Source organism: Equus przewalskii, chromosome 1, assembly GCF_037783145.1.
Source record: "Equus przewalskii isolate Varuska chromosome 1, EquPr2, whole genome shotgun sequence".
Taxonomy (NCBI): domain Eukaryota; kingdom Metazoa; phylum Chordata; class Mammalia; order Perissodactyla; family Equidae; genus Equus; species Equus przewalskii.
In genome coordinates this window covers 71,143,230-71,168,909 of record NC_091831.1, presented here as the reverse complement: position 1 = coordinate 71,168,909, position 25,680 = coordinate 71,143,230, and the positions used below count along the sequence as shown (strand labels likewise).

The 25,680-nt window shown below is 44.0% G+C and overlaps 1 protein-coding gene across 14 annotated transcripts; it reads right to left on the bottom strand.

Annotated features, from left to right (window-relative positions):
- Positions 1–1,392: 1,392 nt before the first annotated feature.
- Positions 1,393–21,839, bottom strand: HNRNPF (heterogeneous nuclear ribonucleoprotein F). 14 transcript variants are annotated; one of them, XM_070567856.1, is made up of 6 exons: positions 21,607–21,659; positions 21,225–21,292; positions 9,661–9,796; positions 9,415–9,493; positions 7,797–7,856; positions 1,393–3,306 (listed from the first exon to the last, which is right to left on the bottom strand). In XM_070567856.1, exon 6 carries the CDS (start codon positions 3,253–3,255, stop codon positions 2,011–2,013), a length of 1,245 nt encoding a protein of 414 aa, XP_070423957.1. In that variant the 5' UTR covers positions 3,256–3,306; positions 7,797–7,856; positions 9,415–9,493; positions 9,661–9,796; positions 21,225–21,292; positions 21,607–21,659; the 3' UTR covers positions 1,393–2,010. The 14 variants fall into 14 exon arrangements, with proteins under 14 accessions (XP_070423957.1, XP_070423935.1, XP_070423959.1 ...); XM_070567834.1 differs by lacking the exon at positions 9,415–9,493 and adding an exon at positions 5,505–5,582; XM_070567858.1 differs by lacking the exon at positions 21,607–21,659 and adding an exon at positions 5,505–5,582 and having other exon boundaries at positions 21,225–21,362.
- Positions 21,840–25,680: the final 3,841 nt, after the last annotated feature.

Below are 25,680 nucleotides of genomic sequence, written 5' to 3'. Positions count from 1 at the left end.
TCACCTTGCACATTCCCCCAAACTTCCCATCCCAGGCTCTTGGATCCTACTCCTTCCATATTTGGACCCTAAACTTAGTATAAGATTTAGAGGCGATGAATATACTCCTTGCAACTTCACTGCCCTATCAAATCTAGGTCTTTTATGGCATCCTAGTCCCTCCCATTACAGGTTTCATAAGTTCCCACGTGCTTCACCTGGGTTTTTCAGGGTCTTCCTTACAACTCAGCCTTTTGTGGACTGCTGCCTGAAACTTGGAGCAAGGTGGGCCCAAGGGATAGGCAGAGACCCTGTAAACATGGCCTAGAACAGGTGTGCATGGTCTCTGCCTCCTTATAATTCTCATGCTGTCTTCTCAGTGGATATCCCTAGTTCTGCCTGTGTCCTGGCACATCTGGCATTCCTGGCTGGTGATGCTGCCCTATCTCAGGCCCTCAGAGTCTCTGGAAAACTGGTGGGAAGGATGGGAGTTAAGGTGGGCCTGAGAAGCCAAATAGGGCCAAAGTAAGGCTCTAGTCTACAAATAGACTTATTTTTAAAACCCTCAGGGGCTTAACCAAGAGCATTTTCTCTGTGACCGAGGAGGTGGGTCCCTTGAAACGAAGATGCTTAAACTGGTGAAATTAGGTTATATGGGCTACAGCTTTATGGTTATTAAAGACAAGTGGGGAAAATAAATTAGGGAGCATTACCAATAAGAGCTATTAAAGCAAGCTTGTTTAATAAACTACATTCACATTTTAAAGTATTGACGGTTTTATTTAGTGTATGTCATAAAGTGATGGTAACATGCTGTGTGCACAGCTGCCTGTAATTTGTACACTGCTTTCCACTGCTAAGTGGATGACAATTTTCTAATAACAACTTGGAAACAGGCCTCAAGCTTGAGAACGTGTATCCTGCAATAACTTGTAATTGCTAACCCAGGAGTGTACCCTATAGAAATATTCCTAAGTATGAAAAAAAAGAATGTTCAAATCAGCACATTCTCTATAAAGAAAACCTGAAACACAAATTATGGCTAATGACTCACAATCTATTTGGCACCAAAAACTAAGGATTCCTAGCTACGACAATGGATGCAACTCCAGAATAAAGTAGGACATTACAAATGGCTGAAGAACAGAGCACAAGTCACAGGAGGCTGGGACTGTGTGCTTCTATTTTCTCTTTCCGGGATGTGTTTCTACCACTATTTCCACCACTCACATATTTAACATTTTTTTAACCTGACTTTTAATTTAGCCTCATTGGAAGAACATAAGGGAAATCATGGATTTCACATGCTAAATTATTTTGAAATTCACACTGAAATACAGTAGTATTAAAATGAATTCTCTTCAATCACCCAGTCATTTTGCTGCTTTCTGGTGAGTAGATAGTCTGTGCCAGTCATTGTGAAAAAGTCTTTATTTTAAGAAAAAAATTTAGTTAACAAAAATTTTAACAAGTTTCACTTAGCAAAATACACCCAAAAAGAAATCACAGTACAAAGAAAGTTTTAAGTCAAGGCCTCACCAATTCCTACAGTATTAGTAATGTGTCTCAATTTTCAAAACTAACTTTTAAAAAGCTTAAACTTAACCTAAAAGATTTTAAATGAAAATAAACTAGAATGAACAAACATGAGAAATGTTCCTCTTCGAATTAGGGATCTAGCACCTTGAGTTTTCCAAAAAAGCACGTCTCCCCAATGTGTTCACGGTGATGTGGTGTAAAAGATCCACATTTAATGTACTTAAAACTACTTTAACTCAGATAACATCACTCTGAAGTACACTACCAAAATGTTAATTGAGAAAAGCTGAAAATAGTTTTAGTTTACTCAATATCACATGCTAGAAGAAAGTTTGCATGAGAAAACACTGAAGAGGTAATTCTTTTAATCCAGATTTCACAAACTCATGGTGCAAAATGGGTCCCACAGCTCCCTCTAGAGTTAACTGCTTTTCACTGCTTGTTGGCTGCCTGTGAAAATTTGATTGAAACAACTCAAATGCTCCTACAAAACTAGTCATATCCACCCATGCTGTTCTGGCCGCTGTAGCCAGCCCCATAACAGCCACTCACTGACTGGCTCTCGAGGCCACTGTAAGTGGACTGGGCTGACACCCCCATGCCTTGCATCATCTGGCTGCTATATGCCCCATTGCTGGCCCCTGTTGTGGAATTCAAGAAAAGTTCTATGTATCTGTGTTGCATGTTGGCCCTGTCTTTGGACATAGCTGCCACGGCTTCTTCGTGAGTGGCAAACTCAACATCAGCTTCGCCTGTCACTCTTCCATCAGGGCCAATCTCAATATGGACTCTCACGGGGTTGAGTGGAGAGAAGAAGTTGTAAATGTCGTTCTCTGTGGCTTTGTACGGCAGCCCCCTCATGTGGACACAGTGTCCAGTGGTGCTCTGGACAGTGAACTCACCATCTCCATATCTGTGGTCATACATGCCCGAGAGACAGTAACTGAGGTCTCTTCCAAACAGGTCAGTGGTGAAGCCATAACCATCACTGAGGCCACTGTACTCCTCATAGCCCCCATAGCCTGCACTGTAAGCACCAGACCTCATCCTCTCCAGGCCTGCTTGCTTGACAATGCCAATATACCTCCTGGCTGTACCTGGGCGGTCATAAGGCCCTGGCCGTTGCACAGACATGAACTTCAGAGGGGGATCTGAATATGACCTAACTTCTTCCTGACTGCTCTTGAACACTTCAATATACCTGTGCCCTATTCTCTCCTTGTGCTTCCCTAGAGCCTTCTCAGCTAACTCCTGCGAGGCAAACTGCACAAAGGCTTCCCCTGTAATCTTGCCCTCAGGGTCCACAGGCAATGTGATCCCGTTTGGCACGATTTCCAACCCTGAGAAGAACTGAACAATTTCTTCCTTGGTGCATCCAAATGGGAGTCCTCGAAGCCGCACGAAGCCATCATTTGCGGTGTCGGCACTGTTTGGGCCGCTGTGCTTCAACACCCAATCCATCTCGGTTCTGTGAGACTTGAACACCTCAATGTACCGGTGTCCCATGCTTTCCCTGTCTTTTTTAAGGGCCATTTTTACATCATCTTCTGATTCAAGTTCAATAAAAGCCTCACCACTCTGCCTGCCTTCTCTAGTGTAGATGAAATGAACACCTGCAGCCCCATCATGAATTGTGCAGTCGGAGAGGAAATTCTGCACATCCTCAATAGAGCAGGACCAGGGCAGGCCACGGAGCTTGACCACAAAGCCTTCACCTCCCTCAGGGCCCAGCATCATGGACACTTGACAGGACAGATGTTAAACAAGCTTGGGTGTTGCTTTCTGTAGCTGAAAAGAAAGCAAAAACTACTTTACATAATTTTTCATTTAATATGTACAAGAATATGCAGCAAATATTGTTTTCCCCATTTTACAGATGAAGAACGATGAGTGAAATTAAAGATGTGAAGAAATATACCAAATACAGTTGAGCTGAGATTCAATCCCAGATCTCTCCAAAAATGTATATATTACTCACAGATGGATAGAAACAGAACAAATGAGAGGTCTTGAGAAAATAGCAAGCCAAAATCTATAAATTCTAATGGTCAATTCTAAGTTCTAGAAGAGAAGAAAGAGAATGAATTGAGGCAACATTCAGAAATTATAAGAGGATTTCTCAGAACTAGAGGAAAGCAGATGAGATGTATTAGTTAACTGCTAAACCACTGAAGTAAAAGGCAGGAGCATAGGTGTAACTTGGTGCCTTGAATACAGAGGAATCTAAATATTAGCCAAGAGCAAGGGCATTTTCCTGTTATATTTATATTCATATTTATTCCAGATATTTCTCAGGAAGAAGTTTGGTAGTTCATTTACAAGTGCTCCTCTGTGAGATTCTCCTTAAAGTGCAACCCTTACATTTAACCAATTTACTTGTTTATGGCAAGATACTCTAAAAATGTAAGTAAAAATAAGTGATAAAGACTATTTTAAACCACACTACAGAATAACATTTTATTTGACACTAGGGCGAACCAGAATCAGCGTTCTCATTGGCAATGCTGCAAGGATACAAGACAGCAACGGCAACAAGGAATCTAAGGAAGGAGCATTTTGTTCATAAATTGTCAAATCAAAGAAAATATGTTAAGTGTGAGGCCAAACTGAAGACATATCCAGACAAAGAAACAAGTCCATCAGCAGAATATTAGTTATGTGCACTGCAATAAACATAGAAATCAAATTATACGCTTCTCAGGTTCTCATATAAACAAAAGGATCAACATAAACCACCTTATGTTGATCAACGTAACGTATGTATTGTGCATTTCATTGAGGGACTTGAAGAAAGAGCATGAACACCTCACCTCCATGTACAAGAGGTGCCCTTCCTGACACAGTGTTATGAAGTGCATGTGGCATCTGGCACCCAGAGCCCAAACTGAAAGAGAGTAAAGGTGAAATCCATGTGGAAGGGCAGTTTAAGAAGAGGAGAATGACTTGAGCCATCTGATAGCAATATACACATAACATAGAGACAGTAAAAATATTGATAGGGCCAAAAATATTTTTAGTGATCGATGCTCAAAATGGGCACATGTAAGTATATGGAAGTTAAATGTTTCATGAAAGTGTCATTTTAAAAGTGTAATAGATGCAGCTATTAAAATCAGTGGTAAGAGAGATGCCTTTTTAAGAAATGTGGGCACACTGATCATCACGTAGAAAGAGAAAATACAACCTTACCTCAAATGAATCACCAAAATATTCCAGATAAAATAGGGCATTTACACTACTATAGCAAAATATGGACAAATATATAAAGAGCTCCTAAAATAATTTTTATAAAAATCCCACAATTTAAAATGTAGAAAGCACCAGTAGGTAATTTAAGAAAAGGAAAAGCAAATTGGTAATAAATGTATGAAATGCTCAACTGCACTAATATCAGGGAAAACAAAATTATTGGCGAGTTGCCATTTGACCCATCACAATTTTTATAATTTAAATATTTGATACAGCCATTGTATGCAGGGCCTAGTCATCTTAAATTGCCAATGTATGAAAGGATAATTCTTAGTGATAATTTCAGCCCTTCCCCCAACAATAAATGGAATTCATATGCAGTTCCTCCTTTACTGTGCCCAGTAAAAGAGAGCCCTGGAAGATTCCAAGGATCTGAACGTTCCATGGCTGTACTGAGTGGCTCAGGGGCACAGAGCTGAGCACAATGGATCATACCTTGGACCAGACAGTTCTTTGTTGTGGCAGACAGACCTCTGCATTGTAGGATGTCAGGGAGCATCCCAGGCCTCTCTACCTACTAGATGCTATTAGCACTCCCCTCCCCTGTTGTGACAACCAAAAATGTCTCCAGACATTCCCAAATGTTCCCTAGGGGATAAAACTGCCCAAAGTTGGGAATGACTACTGTAGAAAATCAGGGTCCCCAACCTTAAAGTGGGCCCTCCATACTGCCTATAGTTCCACCACAACTCCCCACTCTCCCAAAGCCCTTAAATGTCTGTGATAACCTCACATACTTTAATCTTTCTTCACTTCAGCTGATCATCTTCTACTTCAGAGGATTAGGGACCATGTAAAGGGAACTGCCACCAAGTCTAGGAATTTAGAAACAAGGAGTTGCTTCTCCTTACAGCTGACATCATTACCTACAGCTCTGCTCTGGTCCCAACTCCACCCACCTTCAAGAGATTCTTTATTTTCAATCTCTCTCGCTGAAGACTATATCCTTAGCAATTAAGTATGCTCCTTTCTTACCAATCCCGTAATATATACCTTTCCTGATGCCAACTTTGCCTCCAGCTACTTGCTGATTTGCTTTCCCTTTCAATAAAATCTCCTTAATAGGCCTCTACCGTCACCTCCACCCCCCAACATTAAAAGGACATGATCTCTACCAAGGAACTTCCACGGAAAGAAAGAGAACAAGTATTTTATCTTCACCTTACTTGTTCCCAGGGCAGGATTCAACCATTCCCTCCAGAAATCCTCTCTCCTTTTGGCTCCTATGATGCAACTGTCTCCTGGTTTTCTTATTAATTCCTTAGACACTATCTCTCAGCCTCTTCCTGTGTGAATCCTTCCTCAACATTCAACTGGAGGGACTCATTGGGCTTGGACCCAGTCCTTCTTTTCTAGGCAGCCTCACCTGACCCCTGGATCTCCATGACCAGCTCTGGGCTCAGGACACAGAAGTTCCCAGCCTTAAGCTCCTTAAGGCCGAGACTGGTATACACACTCTACTCTACAGCTCCTATGTACAATGAACCAGCATTTTTCTCCGGAAACTCTTCTTCTATAGCACCCTGGTTGCAGCATAAATGGCCTTACCTGTCATCCAGAGGCTCCAGAAGGAAACCGAAGTAATCCTTGAACTGCACCCAAGCCCTCAAAGCCAATGAATTCATCATCTCTCCGGGGTGTTACCATTCTCTACCCTAACCCACACCCCTAAATCCTACTAACTCTTGATTTGAACAAATAATAAAGGTTTCTCATAGCTCTAAACTCAGTCCTAGCACACTGCATGGCAGAGTGTGAGCTCAATAATTCCTTCCTTTGTGATGTTAATTATCAAATTTTAAAATTTTCTTTCTGAATCGCCCTCATGTCCCTTTTGACTTCCTCACATTTCTTTCTAATTCTAGTACCAACAGCACATTCCAAGATAACTCTATGTGATCTTAAACTTCTCAAGCATTCTTTTAAACTGACTTTGTCACTCTCCTGTTCCAAGTCCTCAGTGGCTTCCCACTGGCATTGGAACACAAACCACAGGGCTAAGGGGGTGCTCAGGTCTTGCAACTTTCTGTTGGCCTGCAACAATTATCTAGCTCACATCATTCCCACCACCCGTTTTAATCTCCTCTATCCCTTTATTCCCCTGTGCCTGGAATGTGCTGCCAGGCTCTCTGATCCCTTGGATTTAATACGTGGTAATTCTCTCTCCAAATACACTCCACTCAATCTCTGTCTAGCTAAATCCTACTAATCCTTAAGGTCTCAGCTCAAATATACCACTTTCCAAAAGATCTTCCCCTTCTACAAATTAAGTCTTATGGTTCTATGCTCCCATAGCATTCTTGCTGTGATTTGTTTAAAAGGTGTCTTCAAAACTGCACTGAGAGTCTGTGACAGACAGACTGTTCTGTTGGTCACTGTGGCCCGCCCAAGCACAGCAGGGCCAAGATTAGCAAGAGATTAACTGACGGCCATGCAGGGTCAACACCTCCCTCTAGAATATGGCAGCCTAGTTAGGCTGAAAAAGACATGTAGAAAGCATATAAGAACTGACATTTCATCTAATTACTTAAAACATCTAATAATACAGAACAGATTACAAATGTTTTGTTTCAGAAAATGTTTCAAAAACAAAGTGATTTCTTCTGGGAAAGCAAGGTAAAGGAGCATTCTTTTCCAAAATACATGTCTACGTTTAAACATGCTTTTTACTCCAGAATTATCTTTCTCTTCCATTTCTCATGAGAAGTCCTATGACTTTCAATTTCTTATTCTTCTAAACTTTCAATGGAACTCAAACCTAATCTTTGGTGCTAACACAATATACTATAAGATCTTCATTTTTGTCCTCAGACTCCTCTACATTTGGATCCTTTGCAGACTTACAGTACTTAGGACATTAACTAAAACTTAGAAAAGAAGAACACTGTGGAGTTCTGCTCAACATTAGACTTAAAGCTAGTGACAAACTGTACTTCACATTCCTAAGAAAATCTTCTGCTTTAATATAATTTAGAAATTTAAACTTAGAATTTATAAACTTAGAAATTACATTTCTTAAAATAGCTCACCTTAAAGAACAACGGGGGATGCCCACAGTCGGAGATGCTCCTGGCAGGCAAGGAACTGTCCTAAAAAAGAGAGATGGCAGTCTTGCCTGGTGCCCCAGCACACACCAGAGTGATGGGAGGCTGTGGTCCCCGGGGCTGGGATGGAATGGGAGCTCCCTTCCTCTGGGAAAAGCATGGCCAGGCTGTGTGAGGCCCTTTATAGCCACCGGGTGCCATAATTGAAGTACACACCCGGCCCGCCCCTACAACATTTAATTTAAAAGATTTACCTTTTCATAGGATAATATAGGGGATAACAGCAGGGAAGCATCCCACTTGCTGAGATGAGACTTACCCAATTCCTGAGTTTCTATACAGAAAACTCTAGGAGCAGTAAGGAAATTTAAATATCTAGGGCAGGCTGGGCTCAGTTGGGGTGGGGGGAAAAGGGCCAACCCTGGCAGGGGCGAAAGGCAAGGGGCAGCTATGCAGACCCGTACAGGACTGGAGACACAGCCCAATCGTCACTGGGATGGGCTTCAACAAAAGGCTGTTTGCTAGAAATTGTTCAACAGGATTTACAATTTACAAGAATCCCTGAGGGGCAGGGTGGAGATACTCAAGACATTCTCTCCCAGTTTTAATTGGTAACTTCATTTCTTGTGACCCGTATTTGATCTGACACTGATACTTTAATTAACCGAGGAAGAATGAGGGGAGAAAATGTTGAAATATGCTTTTCAATAGGAAAAACATCATCACCATCACCCACAGCCACGTGATAAAGCTGTCCTCAAAGGACTAGGATACGTGCTGAAGCACAGGGATCAGTCTGAGGAACTAAGCTACATTTTAGTTTTGGAAACAGAGAATTGGGAAAGCGAAGTTAATTTCTCTGAGCCCGCTGTCTTAAAGACAGTATCTGCCCTGTCTTACTAGCATCCTGTGATTATTACATGAGATATTATTTGGAGGAAAAAATCCCGCATAAGTATTAAAGTTTAAGAAAAAATGGTTTCAAATTCTCTGGAAGAAAGTTTTCAAGAGGCTTCAATGGTTCTTCCCCTCTGCCTCTAGAAAAGAGTAGAATGTGAAGGGTAAAACCCAGTCATCTTAGTGATCTGATCCCTTTCTGCCTTGGTTTTTCCCAGTTCCTGGCTCCTTCTAGTGTGGTCCGCAGACCAACAGCTGGGGCCGCAACGCACGTTGAAGCGCTGATGGAGAGCAATGGTCTCACCCCAGCAGCACCATGCAATCGCTGGGGGAGTGTTAAAATATATTGCTCTTGGGCCCCGCACCTGGAGATTCTGCTTTAATTGTGCTGTACGGGGTGCAGCCAAGGATTCTGCACGACTCCCGCAGGCGACTGGACTGTGAGCTAAGTGTGAACACGGACCACCTAAGGGATTCTAATGCAGATTCTAAAACCACAGATGTGGGCTGGGGCCGAGATTCTGTATTTCTAACAGGCTCCCTGGACTCCTGCGAGGCTCTCCAGAATGTGCTCTTCACCACTCTACGAGTGAGACAGAATTTAGTTCAGATTCAGGTCGATCCAATCAAGATAAACAGGGTGCGCCTGCCAGCGCCGTGACTAATTGGTTTATCTACGGAGTACGCAGGGCGGTTTAAAGCTCACCTCCCATCTTCCCGGTTAGGGACGGGAACGCGGCGGAGCCCCGGCTTCACCCTCCTTTACGTTTGCGTTTCAGGGACACCTGAGGAGCAATTTCGCCCTTATTTGTAAACGAACTTTAACCTACAGCTGGCAGTACGCACGAACCAGGTCGTCCTGGGTATCTTAACTACTCAGAAAGTTCTACTCTTAAATCCTAGTCCGCGGGAGCCGCTCCTCAGGACTACGCGGCTCACTTTTTGGACTTACCGCTGAAGGGAGCAGGGCTGAGTCCTATTTTCAGCAAGCAAGCGCAGTTTACAGCCAAAGGACCCCCAATTCCACCGGACGCTTAAACACGCAGAGGGCTCCGGGGAAAGTCCAGGTGCATCCTCTTGTTATTAACCTGAAATTGAAACTCAACTGGCTGTGGGCAAACGCTTCATACGAAGGTTGAAACTGCGGTCTCAAGCTCGCAGCCGCCGCCACAGGCCGCCAGGGGCGCGCCTGAGCGGTTTCGGCGGGAAGCACAGCACCGGTCCCGGACGCCGAGCTCCCGGGCCGGGGGTACCGGGACAAGGTGAAGGAGTTCGTCCGGCCTCCACCAGGCGCCTGGCGATCCGATAGCCTCGGGCCGGCCCAGCCCTGCAGGAAGGCGGGTCCCCAGAGCGCCCCAGCCCAGGTCCTGGGCGGGGTCAGCGGGAGCTTCCGGGGCGGGGGCAGGGCGAGCTACGCGGGGGGGAGGAAAGAGGCTTCCCGGGCCCGGGGGAGGGGGGAGGAGGAAGAGGTCACAGGGTGAAGGCTTCCCAGGGCCCGACGGTGGGAGGGGAGCTCCCGGGGGGGGGGAGGGGGGAAGCGGGGGTGTTCCTGGGGGACCGGGAAAAGAGTTCTCGGGCCGGGAGGGGGGTGAGGCGGGGGAAGAGTTCGCGGGCCGGGCTTCCCGGAGCCGCGGGGGGCGGGGGCGGAGCTCCTCAGTCAGGGGGCTCCTGGGGCGGCCGGGGAAAAGTTCCCTGGGCCCGCGGGGGGCGGGCGGTCTCCGGGCTGGCGGTGGAACTCCCGGGTCGGGTCGGGGGAACATCCTGGGGAGCTTGGGGGCGGGGGGCGGGGGGAGAGAAAGAGTTCGCGGGGCAGCAAGGCGGGGAGGGGGGAAGAGTTCCCGAAGCGTGGGGGGTGGTTCGGAGGGAGGAGGTCGCGGGACCCGCGAGCAGTGGGGGTGGCGGATGGGCGGGCGGGGGTCGTCCGCTCGCGGCGGCTCACCACGACGGGTCCGGAAGGCCGGCGCGCGGGGCTGCGTCCCAGAGGCAGAGGCCGCGTGACTGGGAGGGCGGCAAGCCGGACGTGGGTCACGGGGTGTAAAGGAGGAAGTGCCACCGACAGGCCCGCCAAGATGTCACCAATGGAAATGCGTCCTGCAGGTGCGGCCCGCGCCCGCGCGACCGGCCAAGGCAGGAAGTGGGAGGAGGAGGAAAGAAAAGCAACGAGGAAGACCGTTCTGAGTGAGTTCTCAGGAAAGATGCCAGGGTGGGGAAAAGTCCAGAGTTCCAGCGGGGGGGTGGGGGGGGGGTGGACGGGTACGGCTTAGGTGGAAGGACAAACCGTAAAAAAAAAAAAAAAAAAATCATCTCTGGAGGCAAGAATTTAGAACCGAAACTAACGGACAAAAGGTAGAACCTCCTTGTATATACAGTACCTTATTTTGTGTATTTGACTATAGACTCATGTAAATACTTTGCATAATTTTTAAAAGATTAATTTTAAAACATGCAATTCTTAAACTTTATACCTATCAAGCAAATTACGTTTTATGAACCTTTGAATCCTAATTCAAATGAACAGACTGGAAAACAATTAAAAGGCAATTGCAATAATGTGAGCAGTGACTGAATTATTTTATATTAAGGAATTATAAAAGTTGCAATTATGCTGCTGTGGTTTTATTTAAGAGACATTATTTAGAGATACATCTGATGTCTAGAATCTGTTTCTAAATAATATGAGTGGAGGGAGCAGGAGTACAGATGAAACAACATGGGCCATGATTTACTAATTGAAGCTGGGTGATGGGTACCTGAAGGAGTTTCATTATACTTTCGTCTCTGTTTTTGTGTATGTTTAACACTTTTAGTAATAAAATTATTTTTAAAAGAAAAAAAAGTCTTAAGACTCTACTTACTAGAAATTAGAAATAACTACCAAATTATAGGATTTTTAATAAAGGCAGGTACTAGGTGAGAGTATGGTGATCCAGTCTGCAAAGCCAGACTCTGGGAAACACTGCAAAGACAAATGAGCCAGTCCTTCAATAAAATAGCTCTAAGGGAAAAGACCACTTATTGAATAAAAGAAATTTAAGACATTTATCAAGGATTCACAGTGCATGAGACATATTTGTCTTGATTTAAACAAATTGGTAAATATTTACGGGACAATTTAGGAGAATTTTAACACTGACTAGAAATTTAATCTTCAAGTATTATATTTATACTTATTTTAGGTATGAGAGAATTGTAGTTATGTTTAAAAATAAAGGACTTAATTTTTAGTGATACATTTTGAAGTTCTTGTGGATGAAACTGTGATGGCTGGGATTTGCTTCAAAATTATCCATGAGGGAAGAAGGTGGGGGAGGCAGAGAACTGTCCATCATTGGTCATTACTGAAGCTGGGTGACAGAAAAAAACCATCCCACAAAATTTGAGTCCTCTTCTATATTCTTGGTAGTTTATATGACTGGTGTGCATTTTCTCAATTTATTGGAATGTCTTTGTTGCAGGTAAGTAGTTTTACATATGCCTTCCTTATCTGGTTGGTGACACCGGCAGGGCGAGTGTTAATAATTGATCAGTCATGATGTGGTTCTTGCCTGGTGAAGGAACAACATGTACAGAAGACACACAGGAGCGTGTTGTCCTGAGATAGAAAGCACCTGAAAACACTTTGCAGCCAGGGCTGACATCAACAAAAGAGGGATGTAGAGGAAGATCCTCTATAAAAGGCCTGGGAAGGTATTTTGGACTTTATTGTAAGGCCAATGGGAAGTCACTTAATTGTTTCAAAATGGAATGTAGTGTAATTTGAGTTTTGCTTTTCAACAGAACAGTCAAGGTGCTATATGGAAAATGAATGGTAGGAACAGATGTATGGAGATGAGATGAGAAGGAATGACGAGTTTAGGAAGAATTGATGGTACCCTGCAACAGAAACACTGCGGGGGAAATTGAAGCATGTGAAAGGATTTCAGTGATGTGCAATAAATAAAATTGATCAGACTTGAAGAGTCATTCATTAGCCAGAAATAGTGTGCACTTAGCAGAGGCAGGCACTGTTCTAGGTCCACAGAACAGTGGCACAGGAAATCAATAAAGAAATGAATACATAAATGTATAATGATAAATTTTGAAATGACCAACACTAGAAAATAGGGATTAACTTACATTGGGGTTCTCAGGAAGTGACGTTTAAACAGACCAGAAGCATGAGGCGGGGTGGGACTGTGAAACCTTTTTTCCCTGGTAAATAGCTAAAGTTTAAAACTAAGAGTTAGAAGACTACATAGCCTCTTTTTCCCTTGTACATTACCTTACTTATTCCCCCTGGAAGCTTGTTCAAATTCTTTGTATTTTTAAAATGCAGCCCTTTACCAGGATATGTTTTGGTGTTGGTTGCTTTGTATAAATATTTTTTTTGTGATGAATCTTTTTAGTCTTTATATTCAGTTCTTATTAAATTCCCAAGAGAATTTTAGATATTGTTTCTGCTGCTCATGTCTGTTTTCCACTCAAGGTGCACAGAGAGGTCTGGGGAAGAAGCAATTCTCTGCTCATGGGACAGTATGTGAGCAGAGCCCAGACCTCTATTTGTTACGGATGTTTTCTGTTCTACTGGAAACCTCAAAAGTCTCTTCCAAACTAGCAATTTCATAAAGTACCAACCCAGTGGCTCTTAAACATTTCTGGTGTCAGGGACTCATATGAATACGATGCATGTCTGGACCAACTTCTTCAAAAAATGTACCCTCCCACACAGTTGTACCTAAATTTTGAAAAGCCTCATGCAGCTGAAGTGTGAGAACTCTGACCTAATTTGCCAGCATGCCAAATTCAATACACAAAGCTACCTAAGAGCTATTAAGGAGAGAGGAGATGTAGATGGATCATTAAATATATTTTAACATTTTAAATGTCTCTTGCTATTACTACATTTTTATCCATCAAAGGGGATGTGACACAATCTATAAGCAACAGGAAAGCTGTTTTCCATTATCTTTTAACTATTACCTACGGTAAGTAAAGGGCCTAAGTCGAGAGTAATATTGTTTTCCTCAGTGTTCACTTCTCAAGAGCTGTGTTAACTAAAAAGCAAAACTACTATCCTATCTATATAATGCTCATATTGAAATTAATATAAGGAACAAATTTTTACCCAGCACAGAACAAGCAACCCTTGCTCTATATTACCGATTGCATTCTGCAGGTGACCCAAGAATCAAGATCTAAAGTTACAACAGAAAAAAAAATGTATCAGATGAGGTTTTCATAAAAAGAAACCCTATCAGACTTCCATTGCTAAAAATAAAAATCTGTTTTCAATTAAGGGGAAAATCTCATTATCTGTATTAATTGGTAGTGCTCTCCCCATAGCAGGAAATAATTCTAACCTAGCTAAGAAATGAGGGGTGGGGAGGAAAGGAGAATTCTGATGAAGGAAACAACTGCTAAGAAGATAGTCTCCCAACCACCTCCCCTAGCAAGTTTCCTGCAGCCCCTGGGTGGATGAGCACTCAGATCCTGGAGCTGGGCAGAAGGCCTCAGGGAGCCAGTGGGTTACACTCATGGTCTCCAGGGGACCTTTTTGGTACAAGACCACAGACCCCACGGGAAGGGGGTCTGGAGCCACCTCCTGGTGGTCTGTGAGAGCTGATACCTTGTCAGGTCCCATTGCAGCTGCCATGAGTGGAGACTTGTAGTTGCTTGTGCTCAATGTTTGCTGCTCAGGGGACAACAGCACACTGCCCTGCATGAGTGGAGAACAGAGCCAAGAGGAAGAGAGGAACATAACAATGTACTTAAGAGGGGCTCCAGCACCCAGAGAGGATACCACACATCAGGCAAAAGCTTAGAACAGCAGGCTGTTTTCAGAGAACAAGGAGTGCTGGACAAAACTGTAAATATTATAACAGAAAAAAATAGGCAGTTTCAGATACTCAACCACAGAATAAAAAACTTTCTGGTGCCAAAAATTGAGTTTTGAATTTAAAGTTAGTAATAAATTGAAAGAAAGGATAGGGGCCTGGAAAACCAAGTGGAAGAAATATCTCAAAACAGAAAAAATAGAAACACTAAGAGGAAAAAGATATGAAATTTGGAGGACACAAGATATAACACGAGACAGGAGATATAACATGTGAATAACAGGAATCCCAGAAGGAGAAAAAGACACAAATAGAGGCAAGAGAACAGATAAAGAATGGAAGGAAATTTTCCTGGCTTAAAATAAACTCCGTTGTGTAGTTCCCAACAGATACTTTAAAAAGACCCAACCCAGGCATGTATTGGTAAAAACTCTCAAAGCATAGAGGAAAAACTGCTTTGGAAAAAGAACAAGTTAGGTACAAAAGATAAAAAATATGGTAGCCACTAGCCAGAAGTGCTACTAAGCGCTTGAAATGTGGCAAGTACAAATTAATATGTGCTGTTAAGTATAAAACACATGCGGAATTAAAGATTAAAACAAGAATGTAAAATATCTCAATTTTAAAATATTGATTACATGTTGAAGTGATATTTTTGATGTATGGAGTTAATCAAAATATATTAAAATACACTAAATTAAAATATTTCCCAACTCATTCTACAAGGCCAGTATTATCCTGTGTTATGGTCTGAACTGTGTCACAAAAAATCGTATGTTGAAATCCTAACCCCCAGTATCCAAGAATGTGACCAGATTTGGAGATAAAGTCTTTACAGAAGTAATTAAGTGAAAACAAGGTCATTTAATTTAGGGTGGGCTGTATTCCAATATGACTGGTGTCCTTATAAGAGGGGGAAATGTGGACACAGAGAAGCAGAGGGAAGGCGACATGACGACACAGGGAGAAGACGGCCATCTACAAATCAGGGCGAAAGGTTTGGAACATATCCTTTCCTCATGGCCCTAAGAGGGAACCAACCCTGCTGACACCTTATCTACGACATCTGGCCTCCAGAACTGAGAAACAATAAATTTCTGTTGTTTAAGCCACCGAGTCTGCAGTACTTTGTTACAGCAGCCCTAGCAAACAAATATACTCTGATACCAAAACCAGGCAGACATCACAAGAAAAGATAACTACATACTAATATTCCTTATAAATACAGATGCAAAATTCCTCAACAAAATACTAACAAACCAAATCCAGCACACATAGAAAGGATTATACACCACGACCAAGTGAGATTTATCCCAGGAATGCTTAGGGGGTTTCAACATAAGAAAATGTTCTGGAATTAGATAGTGGTGGTTTTTGCAACATGTGAATATATTAAAAACCTCTGAATTGTACCCTTTAAAAAGGTGAACTGTATGGTATGTGAATTATATATCTCAATTAAAAAAATGAAAAAATTATATGCCATTCATATCATAATTCTATTAGACAGTACTTTTTTTTTTTAAAGATTGGCACCTGAACTAACATCTGTTGCCCATCTTCCTTTTTCTTTTCTTCTTCTCCCCAAAGCCCCCCAGCACATAGTTGTATATTCTAGTTGTAGGTCCTTCTAGCTGTGCCATGTGGGATGCCACCTCACAATGGCCTGATGAGCAGTGCCATGTCCGCGCCCAGGATCTGAACCGGCAAAAACCTGAGCCTTGCCGGTGAAGTGGAGGGCGTGAACTTAAGCACTGGGCCAAGCCCCTGGACAGTACTATTCTAACCAAGTATTGTATAAAGCAGAACAGAGACCCCAATTAGGGGAAGATGAAGAATGAAGACATCAATGACGGGTCTTTACAACGTAAATAGATTTATAAGGAAATAATGTGATAGGAATTTGTAATATTTGTATTTGGTGAGGATTTTTGTAAAAGAAGATGCATACTGTCAGGAAAACCTAATAGGAATTGTTTTGGGTTTTTTCCCTTAATAATTATATCACTTTTTGTATCCTAAGAGATCTTTTTCCTAGCCCAAGGCTATATGGATATCTTTTTAACTTATAAAGCTGTTGTTTTCATCTGCATCTTTACATTTTGATCTACAATCAACCTGGAATTGAATTTTAATTTTCAAGAGTTTTAGAATTAGTTTATCAAGTTTTACAGGCTAATTTCACTCATGAACTCAGATGCAAAAACCCTAAATAAACATCAGCTAACCAAATCCAGCAATATGCAAAACAAAATGCATCATGACCAACTTGGGTTTATTGCAGGCATGCAACTGTAGTCCATCATTTCAAAGTTGATCACTGCAATCTGTCACACTGACATATTAATGAAGGCAAAATATGAGTTAACTAAAAATTGTCCATGTTTTATGAGACATGCTAAGAAACATCCTAAATAATAGAATAGAAAATTGATGAATTCCTCTAAAAACTGGGAATAGGGAAAAGTCTCCTGACTGTGGCTCAAAACCCAGAATATGGGAAAATACCTAAAAACTTGATTATAAACAAAACAACAAAATAAACCTCTTATGCATGGCTGAACACTATAACCTAAGCAAAAATACAAATGATAAAATGGGAAAGATACTTGCAATTTACTTCCCAAAAATGTCAATATCCTTAATATTTAGACAGCTTCTAAAGAGACAAAAAGTCCAACGATCCAAAAAGCAAAATAGGCTAGAGGCATGGAGAGCTGACAGAAAAAGAAATATCCTTAAACGTGAAAAGATGCTCAACCTCAGCCATACACAATAAATCAAAACTTGAAATAATATTTAAAATACCTATCACATTGGCAAAAATACCTAAGTTTGATAAGATACTTCCTTGGCAAGGCTGTAGATAAGCAGGCACTCTAAATACTGTTAGTGGAAATATTGAGCGGTTCAATCCCTTTGGTCAAAAAGGGGAAAAGACAACTGCAAAAGATAGTCATTTCAGCACTATTTCTAATAGGAAAAGACTAGAAACAACCCAACTGCCCATCACTAGAGGTCCAACTGAATAAACTTTGGTGGATCCACTGAAAGTACTACACCTTAAACCAAAGAAGCCATCAAAGACCACTGAGTTTGTATCAAAAAAGTCAGAAACTAATTTGAAGGCCAAAAATTGGAGAATTTGAGCATCAAAGAGAATAAAAGCTACAGTGGACTAAAACACATCCTATATATTTAAAATCCAGGCCTTCAGAATGACACTGGAAAAACTACTGTCTGGCACATGGTTAGGATTCAATTCATTACGCTGGATATTGATAAACATAACGAAGGAGTCAAAAACTTAACCTGCCTTTAAAGAAAACTTCCTCTCTGTAGAGTATTTTTGCTAATAAATGAGAAAGAATATTTAATTAAAATTATCACTAATTTGAAAACCATTAACAAAACAATGGATTGAGGGAAGGATCATCAATGGCTGCTAACATTACAAAGGTGGAACACTAACCAAAATATGCCTCTGGCAGGAATAGAGGGCATCTTGAATGAAGCATTCTTTCAAAAAAAAAAAAAAAACCTCAACAGAATAAGAACAGCCTTTAGAGGTAACTACCATTTTACAGGAAACGCAGGGGACAGAGAATCAAACACCACCACAGGAATGCCATGAGAAAAACCCAGAGCGTGTGGGGATGAAATTCTGCATGACACACACCTAATTTGTTCAACAAAGAAAAATCTTTTAAGAATGGGGAACCTCTAGATTGTCACTAATAAAGTAGCCAATTGCCACACTTGAAACGTGGCCGGTAAATATAAAGTACACACTGGATTTTTGAAAGCTTAGTTTGAATAAAAAACATGAAAAATATAATTTAATGTTATATATTTTGGATATATATCAAGTTAAACTAATTATTAAAGTGAACTACATGTGTTTCTTTTTACTAATAGAAAATGTAAAATTAGCTATGTGGCTTGCATTATATTTCTCTTGGACAACGCTGCTCTGGATTAAAACAATTTAAAAGATATATATCTACCAAATATAAAGTGTGATGTTGTTTGGATCCCAATTCAAAACAACCACCTGTATAAAAATATTTATTACACAGTCGGGCACATTTGATCACTGGGGATTTTGATATCAAGGAATTATTATTTCTTTAGGTGTGATAATGGTATTGTGGTTATATTTTAAAAGTCCTTAGACATACAAGCTGAAATATTTACCGATAAAAATCTTATGTCTGGGATTTGCTGTAAAATAAGCCAAGCTGGTCTTAGCTAAGCCTGGTTATCCCTCTGCCCAGCTTTTTGTCTTCCACAAGAACCCTGGTTCAAAGCAACTAGGTGGGGAGGAGGGCACCCTGGCAAAGGGGTATCCCTGTCAGAGCTGAGTCCTAGTCCCAGCTGTTCCTGGGCAAGGGACTTCTTTTCTCACGGCCTCCATTTTCTCATTTGTACAATGGGAATAATAGCAATACCCCCTTGTAGACTGCTCATGAGCATGTGATTAGAAAACGTGGTAAACCCTAGCTATGCGCCTGGACCCACTAAGGATCAATTAAGGTGGTTCTACAAAGAGTCCAAAAGCCAGAGGTCAGATCGGGGAGGGGAGGTTGGCGGGAAGTCACCTCCGTTGAAGGCAGCCCGCTTCCATTTCTGCAGCCACTCCAGGCACCTACTCTGATGGGCACCGTATGTCTCCACACTCATCTCCACAGTTTTGCCTATCTCCGAGGACTAACGCTCCTAATCAATCTTTTCCCTTAAATCAATTCACATTTTCCCTTGAATATTTTGTTTACAAAGGGAGCTTTGTAACAATACTCAAGCGAAACCCAGTCACTTGTCACCTAAAAAAAAGTAAAAACTACAAGAACATTACAAAAATAGAAAAAACTAAAAAAGGAGATCATAACATAGAAATAATAAACCTAATCAATTTACACAAGTGCATACAGGAACATGAGACTCCCCAAGGCAAAGTATGGAATTGCTTCTCTCCCAAAACTCAGTAAGTGTAGGAATTAATACCTTTATTTTTTTTTTTTGAGGGAGACTGGCCCTGAGCTAACACCCGTGCACCCGTGCCCATCTTCCTCTACTCTATACGTGGGACGCCTGCAACAGCATTCCTTGCCAAGGAGTGCGTAGCTCCGCACCTGGGATCGGAACTGGCAAACCCCGCGCCGTGAAAGCGGAAAGTGCGAACTTAACCGGGGCACCACCGCGCAGGCCCCTTAATCGCTTATTGTAAAATGAAAAAATTTTACGTAGAAATTAGTACATACTGAAAACATCACTTTTCACTGATAGGTTAGATTCTAATATATTTCCTGTCTACCCTGAGAACCCGAGGTATTTTCATCCTTACTAGAAACTCAGAAGTAAATAGTTAACTTTTAAGACCGTGACTAAAAGTAACAGAATTATATTAAAATCGGTACTTTCGACGATATTTGAAATAGAAGACTATTTGCAGCCTTCAAAACCCTCCTGCTCCACCAGGCTGCGGACAACTAAGCGAACCCCGGGCGCCCTCCCCCGCGGCCCTTCCGGGAAGCTGCCGCGGTCGCACGGTGGCCCCTCGGCGCGCAGCTGCCACGGGCTCCTCTCCGGCCGCGCCCCCGGCCCGCAGGACAGGCCGAGCCCCCGGCGCCCGCAGACAATTGTGAACCAGAGCAGGCGGCCTGACCGTTCGTCCTAGGGCCTCCAGAGGAAGAGAACTGAGGCCACGGGCGACCCGCGGGCGGCGGGCTGGGACCGACGGGATGCCGGTCGGGGGGCTGCAGGTGGCGGGGGAGGGGGGGGACTTTCCCGGGCCTGGAGGGTGTCTGCGGGAACCTGTGGGGTCCTCTGAGGCCCTTAACGGGAGGGGCTCACGGCCGGTCGGGTCACGCAGGCCGCCCGGCGCCACCTCAGGGAAGCGCGGGGGCGCACGGGAGGCAGAGAGCGCCGCGCGACCGCCGCGCGAGAGCCGGCAGCGTCCGGAAGTTTCTTAGGCGCAGTCAAGAATCAGCAAGACACTCAAAGATACAAAGAAGGAAAGCACGAGGGAAAACCAAACGGCCGATTAAGCTCGCTCAGCACAAGTGGAGGCACCAAGCAAAGACAACGAGAACCAGAGTTTCACCCAAAATGCGAACACGGTACCTCGATGGCAGGAGACGAAGGCGGACAGGCGCGCAGGGCACACACGCGGCTCGGAGAGGAAGAAAAGGCCACGAGCACAGAGTGGAGGCGCGGCGAGCGGGAACGTGGGAGGGGGGAGGAGCCAGGCCCAGCCAGTCTCGGGCGACTCCCAGGCGCGCCCGGCCACGTGAGGGAACTGCTCTCGTTTCTAAATGAACTCCCCCTCCGACGGCCGCCGAGGGCCCTCACCCTGCTCCTGGCAGAGGCTCTCGGGCCCTGCTCTCCCTGGAGTCCGCCCGAGGCCCTCCTGCCCTTCCTCCCCAGACCCCAAATGTCAGCCCCCCGTCGAATGCCCGAGTGTAAAGCCTTTGACCTCAGACCCCGCCTCCCCAGATCCCAAATCTCAGCACCGCCGTCTCCACCTCCAGTGAGCAGAGGCCACGGTCAGTCCCTCGGTGGTTTGCGGCCCCTGACCTCAGACCCCGCCTCCCTGGACCCCAAATCTCAGCCCCACTGTCGCCACCCCTACGGGACCTAGTCGCCGGTCGGTTCCGGGTGTGCGGCCCTCGGCTTCGGACTCGCCGTCCGTCCAGCCCCTCACCTCGGGCTCCGAGTCTCTGCGCTCCCGCTCTTCCTCACACCCGGCGCCTCGGTCGTCCCCCTGAGCACCTAGAGGAGGGTGGAACGCGGGGGACTTGGCAGTTGTAGCTGAGGCAGTTGAGGCTTGTTTACCATCACCATGGAAACCCCTGGCGGCGCGCCCTGGGCGGGGCTTCCGAGGGGCGGAGTCAGGCGCGCGGCAGGCCCGAGTCCACAACTCCTGCTCGTCGTGTGCACGCGGCGCTTCCGGAAGCCCTTGCGTGCCCGGGACCTGCTCGGCCCTCCGCCCCAGCACTCGGGAGCAGCAGCCCCAGGTCCCCGCGCCCCCGCCCTGCTTCCGCCTGCCCACGTGAGCGCAGGCCGGTTTCCCTACCGAACCCCACCTTCTTCTTCTGGAAGACGAGGGACAGTCCTACTTCCACGACGGAGCCGGAAGGACGCAAAGACCACGGCAGGGCGGGGCCTCCGCGGCGGCAGTCGGGGGGCGGAGCCTCGAAGGCGCCATTGTGACGCACCGGGAGCGGAGCCGGGGATTGGCTGGCTGGGTGCGGGGCGGGGCCACGAGGGCGCTATTGTGACGCGCCGGGAACGGAGCAGGGGGTTGGCCGGCGGGCGCAGGGGCGGCCGGGTATGCGGAGTTGGGTGGTGCCGGGAGGGGCGTGGCGGCACAGGGGCGATCCCTCCTTAGGGAAGGGGAGGGTGTGTTGAGTCCCCCTCAGCTTATGAAAATACTGACTGGGAGTGGCCGTCAAACAGCTAGCCCAAAGGACGCCTGGGTTGAAGACCAGCGTTTGAGAAGAAAATGAGTCGTTTCCTGCCGAGGAAGAAAGAGGGAACCGAGAAACCAGAGACTAAAAAGGCAGCTCCGAGGGCAGGGTTTAGAGTTTAGCTGGTTGACTGAGGTTGCTTACGTGATAATCACTTGGGCTGGGAAGCCCCAAGTCTCTTAAGGTGATCTAGAAGAGCCCAGGAGAACGCAGGGTTGTCAGTCACAGCGCACCTGAGCAGACAGGCTGGATGGAAATGGCCTGAGGCAGTGGAGCAGATTTTTCTTGACGTGTCCTAGGGCTAATAATTATTAACATTTTATTTTTGGAGACACTCTTTACAAAGATGGGACTCAGATTAAGGAGAAGATTACTTAAAAATTACCGGTTAAATGAAAGGAGTCCTTGACATAGTGTCAGATGAGTGGACGATAGAGAGAGGAGCATAGTTTGTCAAAAGAAGCTGATACCAGGAAAGAAAAAATTGAAAGAGTGAAAGCAGAAGCTGTCAAAGGAGGTGGAAATGTACAAGAAAATTAATCAGAGGCAAAATTACAGAAAACGGATCTGACAAAAATCAGATAGGTATTCTTAAGGAACCCCACAATGACTTTATCAAAAGCTCATGCTGTAGAAAAATCTGTTTCCAGAGAGTAAATGCAAGTGCCAATCTGAGGCAAATATTAAAATTATACCATAAAATAATAATGCTTCGTAATTTGGGACTGTAAAGCCAGGTCCAAGGAGATATGTTCATGCAGTCCATTAAGAGGACTCAGGCAAGCCAGCTTTTTGATCCCCTCATGGAGTTTGACAGTTCATCATTCATCAGTGATGCAGTAACCTTTGAGGTCTTTGAATGAAACACTAGGGCCTTGGCCTGATTATGAGCCTCCCCTTGTCTGAGGGAGTCATCCCACGTGTCCACTATTTTATCTTTTTCAGAGGTGAGTGCCAGCACAGTCATATGTAGACTCCCTTCCATAGTGAGGCCTGGAATCAGACTGGTGCCACAGATCCCAGGTCTTTTCCATAAGTGTCTGGCTCATCTCACCAACCAGAGAATGCTTGCCCACACCTGGTTTACTTGAACCATCTCAGCTGTGGGGCCTTGGGGGCCTCCACCCTTTCTTTTCACCTCTGTACACAGAAGTCTCAGCTAAGCTCTGAAATCTGAAAAGAGACATGTTTTTTGATTCTTGAGAGTACCTGCACAGAGATGAGCCTTTAAAGTCTGTGGTCTAAAAACAATGGAATTCACCACAAATGAAGATCACCGCAAGATGTATCCTTTACAGATTGACCTGTTTATTTCCTGTTGTTTATGTAAATAGATTATCAAATTTAATACCTTTAAATAAGTATTTTAAGTTTTAAAAATAAACTTCTCTCTGGAAACTACTTGTCCATAACAAATGGTACAGAGGTTTGTATTGTCTAAAGTCTGTTAAAATTTCCCAGTTGATACCCCTTGAAAGAACACTTAACCTGTTAAGCTTTGACCCACTTCCCCAATGCCAGTGGGTAGGCAGGATCACCAGAGAAGGCTCTTACTCAAAATCACAGTATCTGTCAACTAGCAATGACTGTAATCATACCTAACATGTATTGCACTATTCTAGATACTTAATCTCATTTAAACATCATAGCAACCCGACAGTAGACGTTATTATTATCACCACGACTGAGTGGAAAGATACTGAGGTACAAAGTTGTTAAGGGAACTTTCCTAAGCTTACTTGGCTTGTAGATGGCAGGTCTGGGCTTTGGGCTGAGGTACTCTCGTTTCAGGATCTGCCCTCTTAACTGCTCCGCTGTCAAGACAGGGCTTTCAGGCTGACTTACAAGCCCCTCCTCTGTCTCCCTTTCCCATTTGAAAGAAGGAAAGGCTGAAGTGAGAAAGCAAATTCAACTGTGCAGCCACAATATAGGTACTGTCCAAATGTAAATTTTCTCCTTAAGGCCAGGTACTCTAGTAGGCAGAGATGAGGGATAAGATCTCGGCCGGCCCCGTGGCCGAGTGGTAAAAAAAAAAAAAAAAAAGATTAGCAACGGTTGTTAGCTCAGGTGCCAATCTTTGAAAAAAAAAAAAAAATGATAACCCAGGTGGGGCACAGGCAAGTTCAGCAGTCACAGACTTGTCTGGTTAATTTTCTTGACTAATATAGAAAAATGCACCTTTGAAGCAGCACAATGCTTATTCAAGAAGAAAGTTACCACTACAGAAGGCTTGATCCCTGGGTTATTTGCAGTTCTTTTAAGGTACTTTAGAGTTCTTTCAAACATCACTGTGTGTTAAATAGTGAAAGAGAGGTTATGGCACCCCCTGAGCTTGACAGTTACTTGCTTGAATTGGTTTCTTTGCCTGGCAAAAGACTGCAGGGGCATTGGGTGGTTCTGAACAGAGTTGTGTGGCTGCCTTTATTTTGACCATTTCCTCAGCAGGCTAGCCCAGCAACAAACCCTGGCTTGGACATTAGTGATTGAAGGTCTAGCTCTATCTCCATTCTGAATTGTCAGCTTTTAGCCTGATCATGAGTCTTCCCACCCAAAAGTCTAGACTTAGACGCCTTCACTTCTATGGGGCCTTAGGAGAGTGAGAAAACTTCATTTGGATCAAAATGTGCTGTTATATATCAGTTATATCTCAATAAAACTGGAAAGGAAATGAAAAGATGTGCTGGGTGCAGGGCAGCTTTCAGCTTCTTTCTGCCTTTCTCTGGTAGTAACTTCAATTTTAAAAAACTATAGACTATTTAAAACGAACACAAAATTACAGATATTGTACAAACGTAAGAGATATTGACATTTTGACATATTGACTATTTCATTGTTTTTGGACCAAAAAAACCCCCAGATTGAACCAATGCTCTGAGGTGCTTTTCAACTCTTCAAAAAGCAATTACTATAATACAATTTTTCAATGATGAAATATTTCAAAATTTTAAAAAAATTTTGAAGATAATGTAGAGTCAGTGAGAAGCATTGACATTTTGGGATCAGAGAAGTAACAAAATGTGTGGTCCATTTACATAAATTTTTAAAAAAATATTCTGCTTCTTTTAATATAATTTGTGTGGGTGGATGCGTGCTATCTTGATCCAGTTTTGAAGCCCTGTCTAGATGCTGGTCAGTTCCTCTCCTTGAACAGTTGATTAAGTCTGTACTACCAAACACCTCCCTTATTGGGCTTTCACAATCTGGGCCACTATACACCCCCCAATTGCCCCAGGGCCAGATATCAGATAACCAGCGACAGCCCCTTGATCTAGAGCCCACTGAAATTATTCAAATTAGCCAATCCTAAACCTGTTTGTCCTGACACTTTCCTCCCAGCGAAAACCACAGTAAAGGTGCTTGCCCACAGTTCCCCCTCACTCTGCCTCGTGACCAACCTGGTGCTTCACTTGAGTGGCCCTGGGTGGCATGTTGAGTCCTCCTCTCAGAGCTGTGTAAGTATAAAAAAACCATAAAACTATTTCCAGTTTCTCTCTCTTGATCTGCATCTGACCTCACCATACCTCACCCAAGGTAATATGGTTCCTTCCATCTGCAGCTTCTATTTCAAAACCACCATGGTTGGATGGGTGGGAGGGAGCCCAACACTGAGTCCTTGCATCAGCCCCACATTTCCCCCAATTACCAGCCCCTTTGGGGGAGCAACTTATCCTGCCTCTGGTTCTTTAAGGC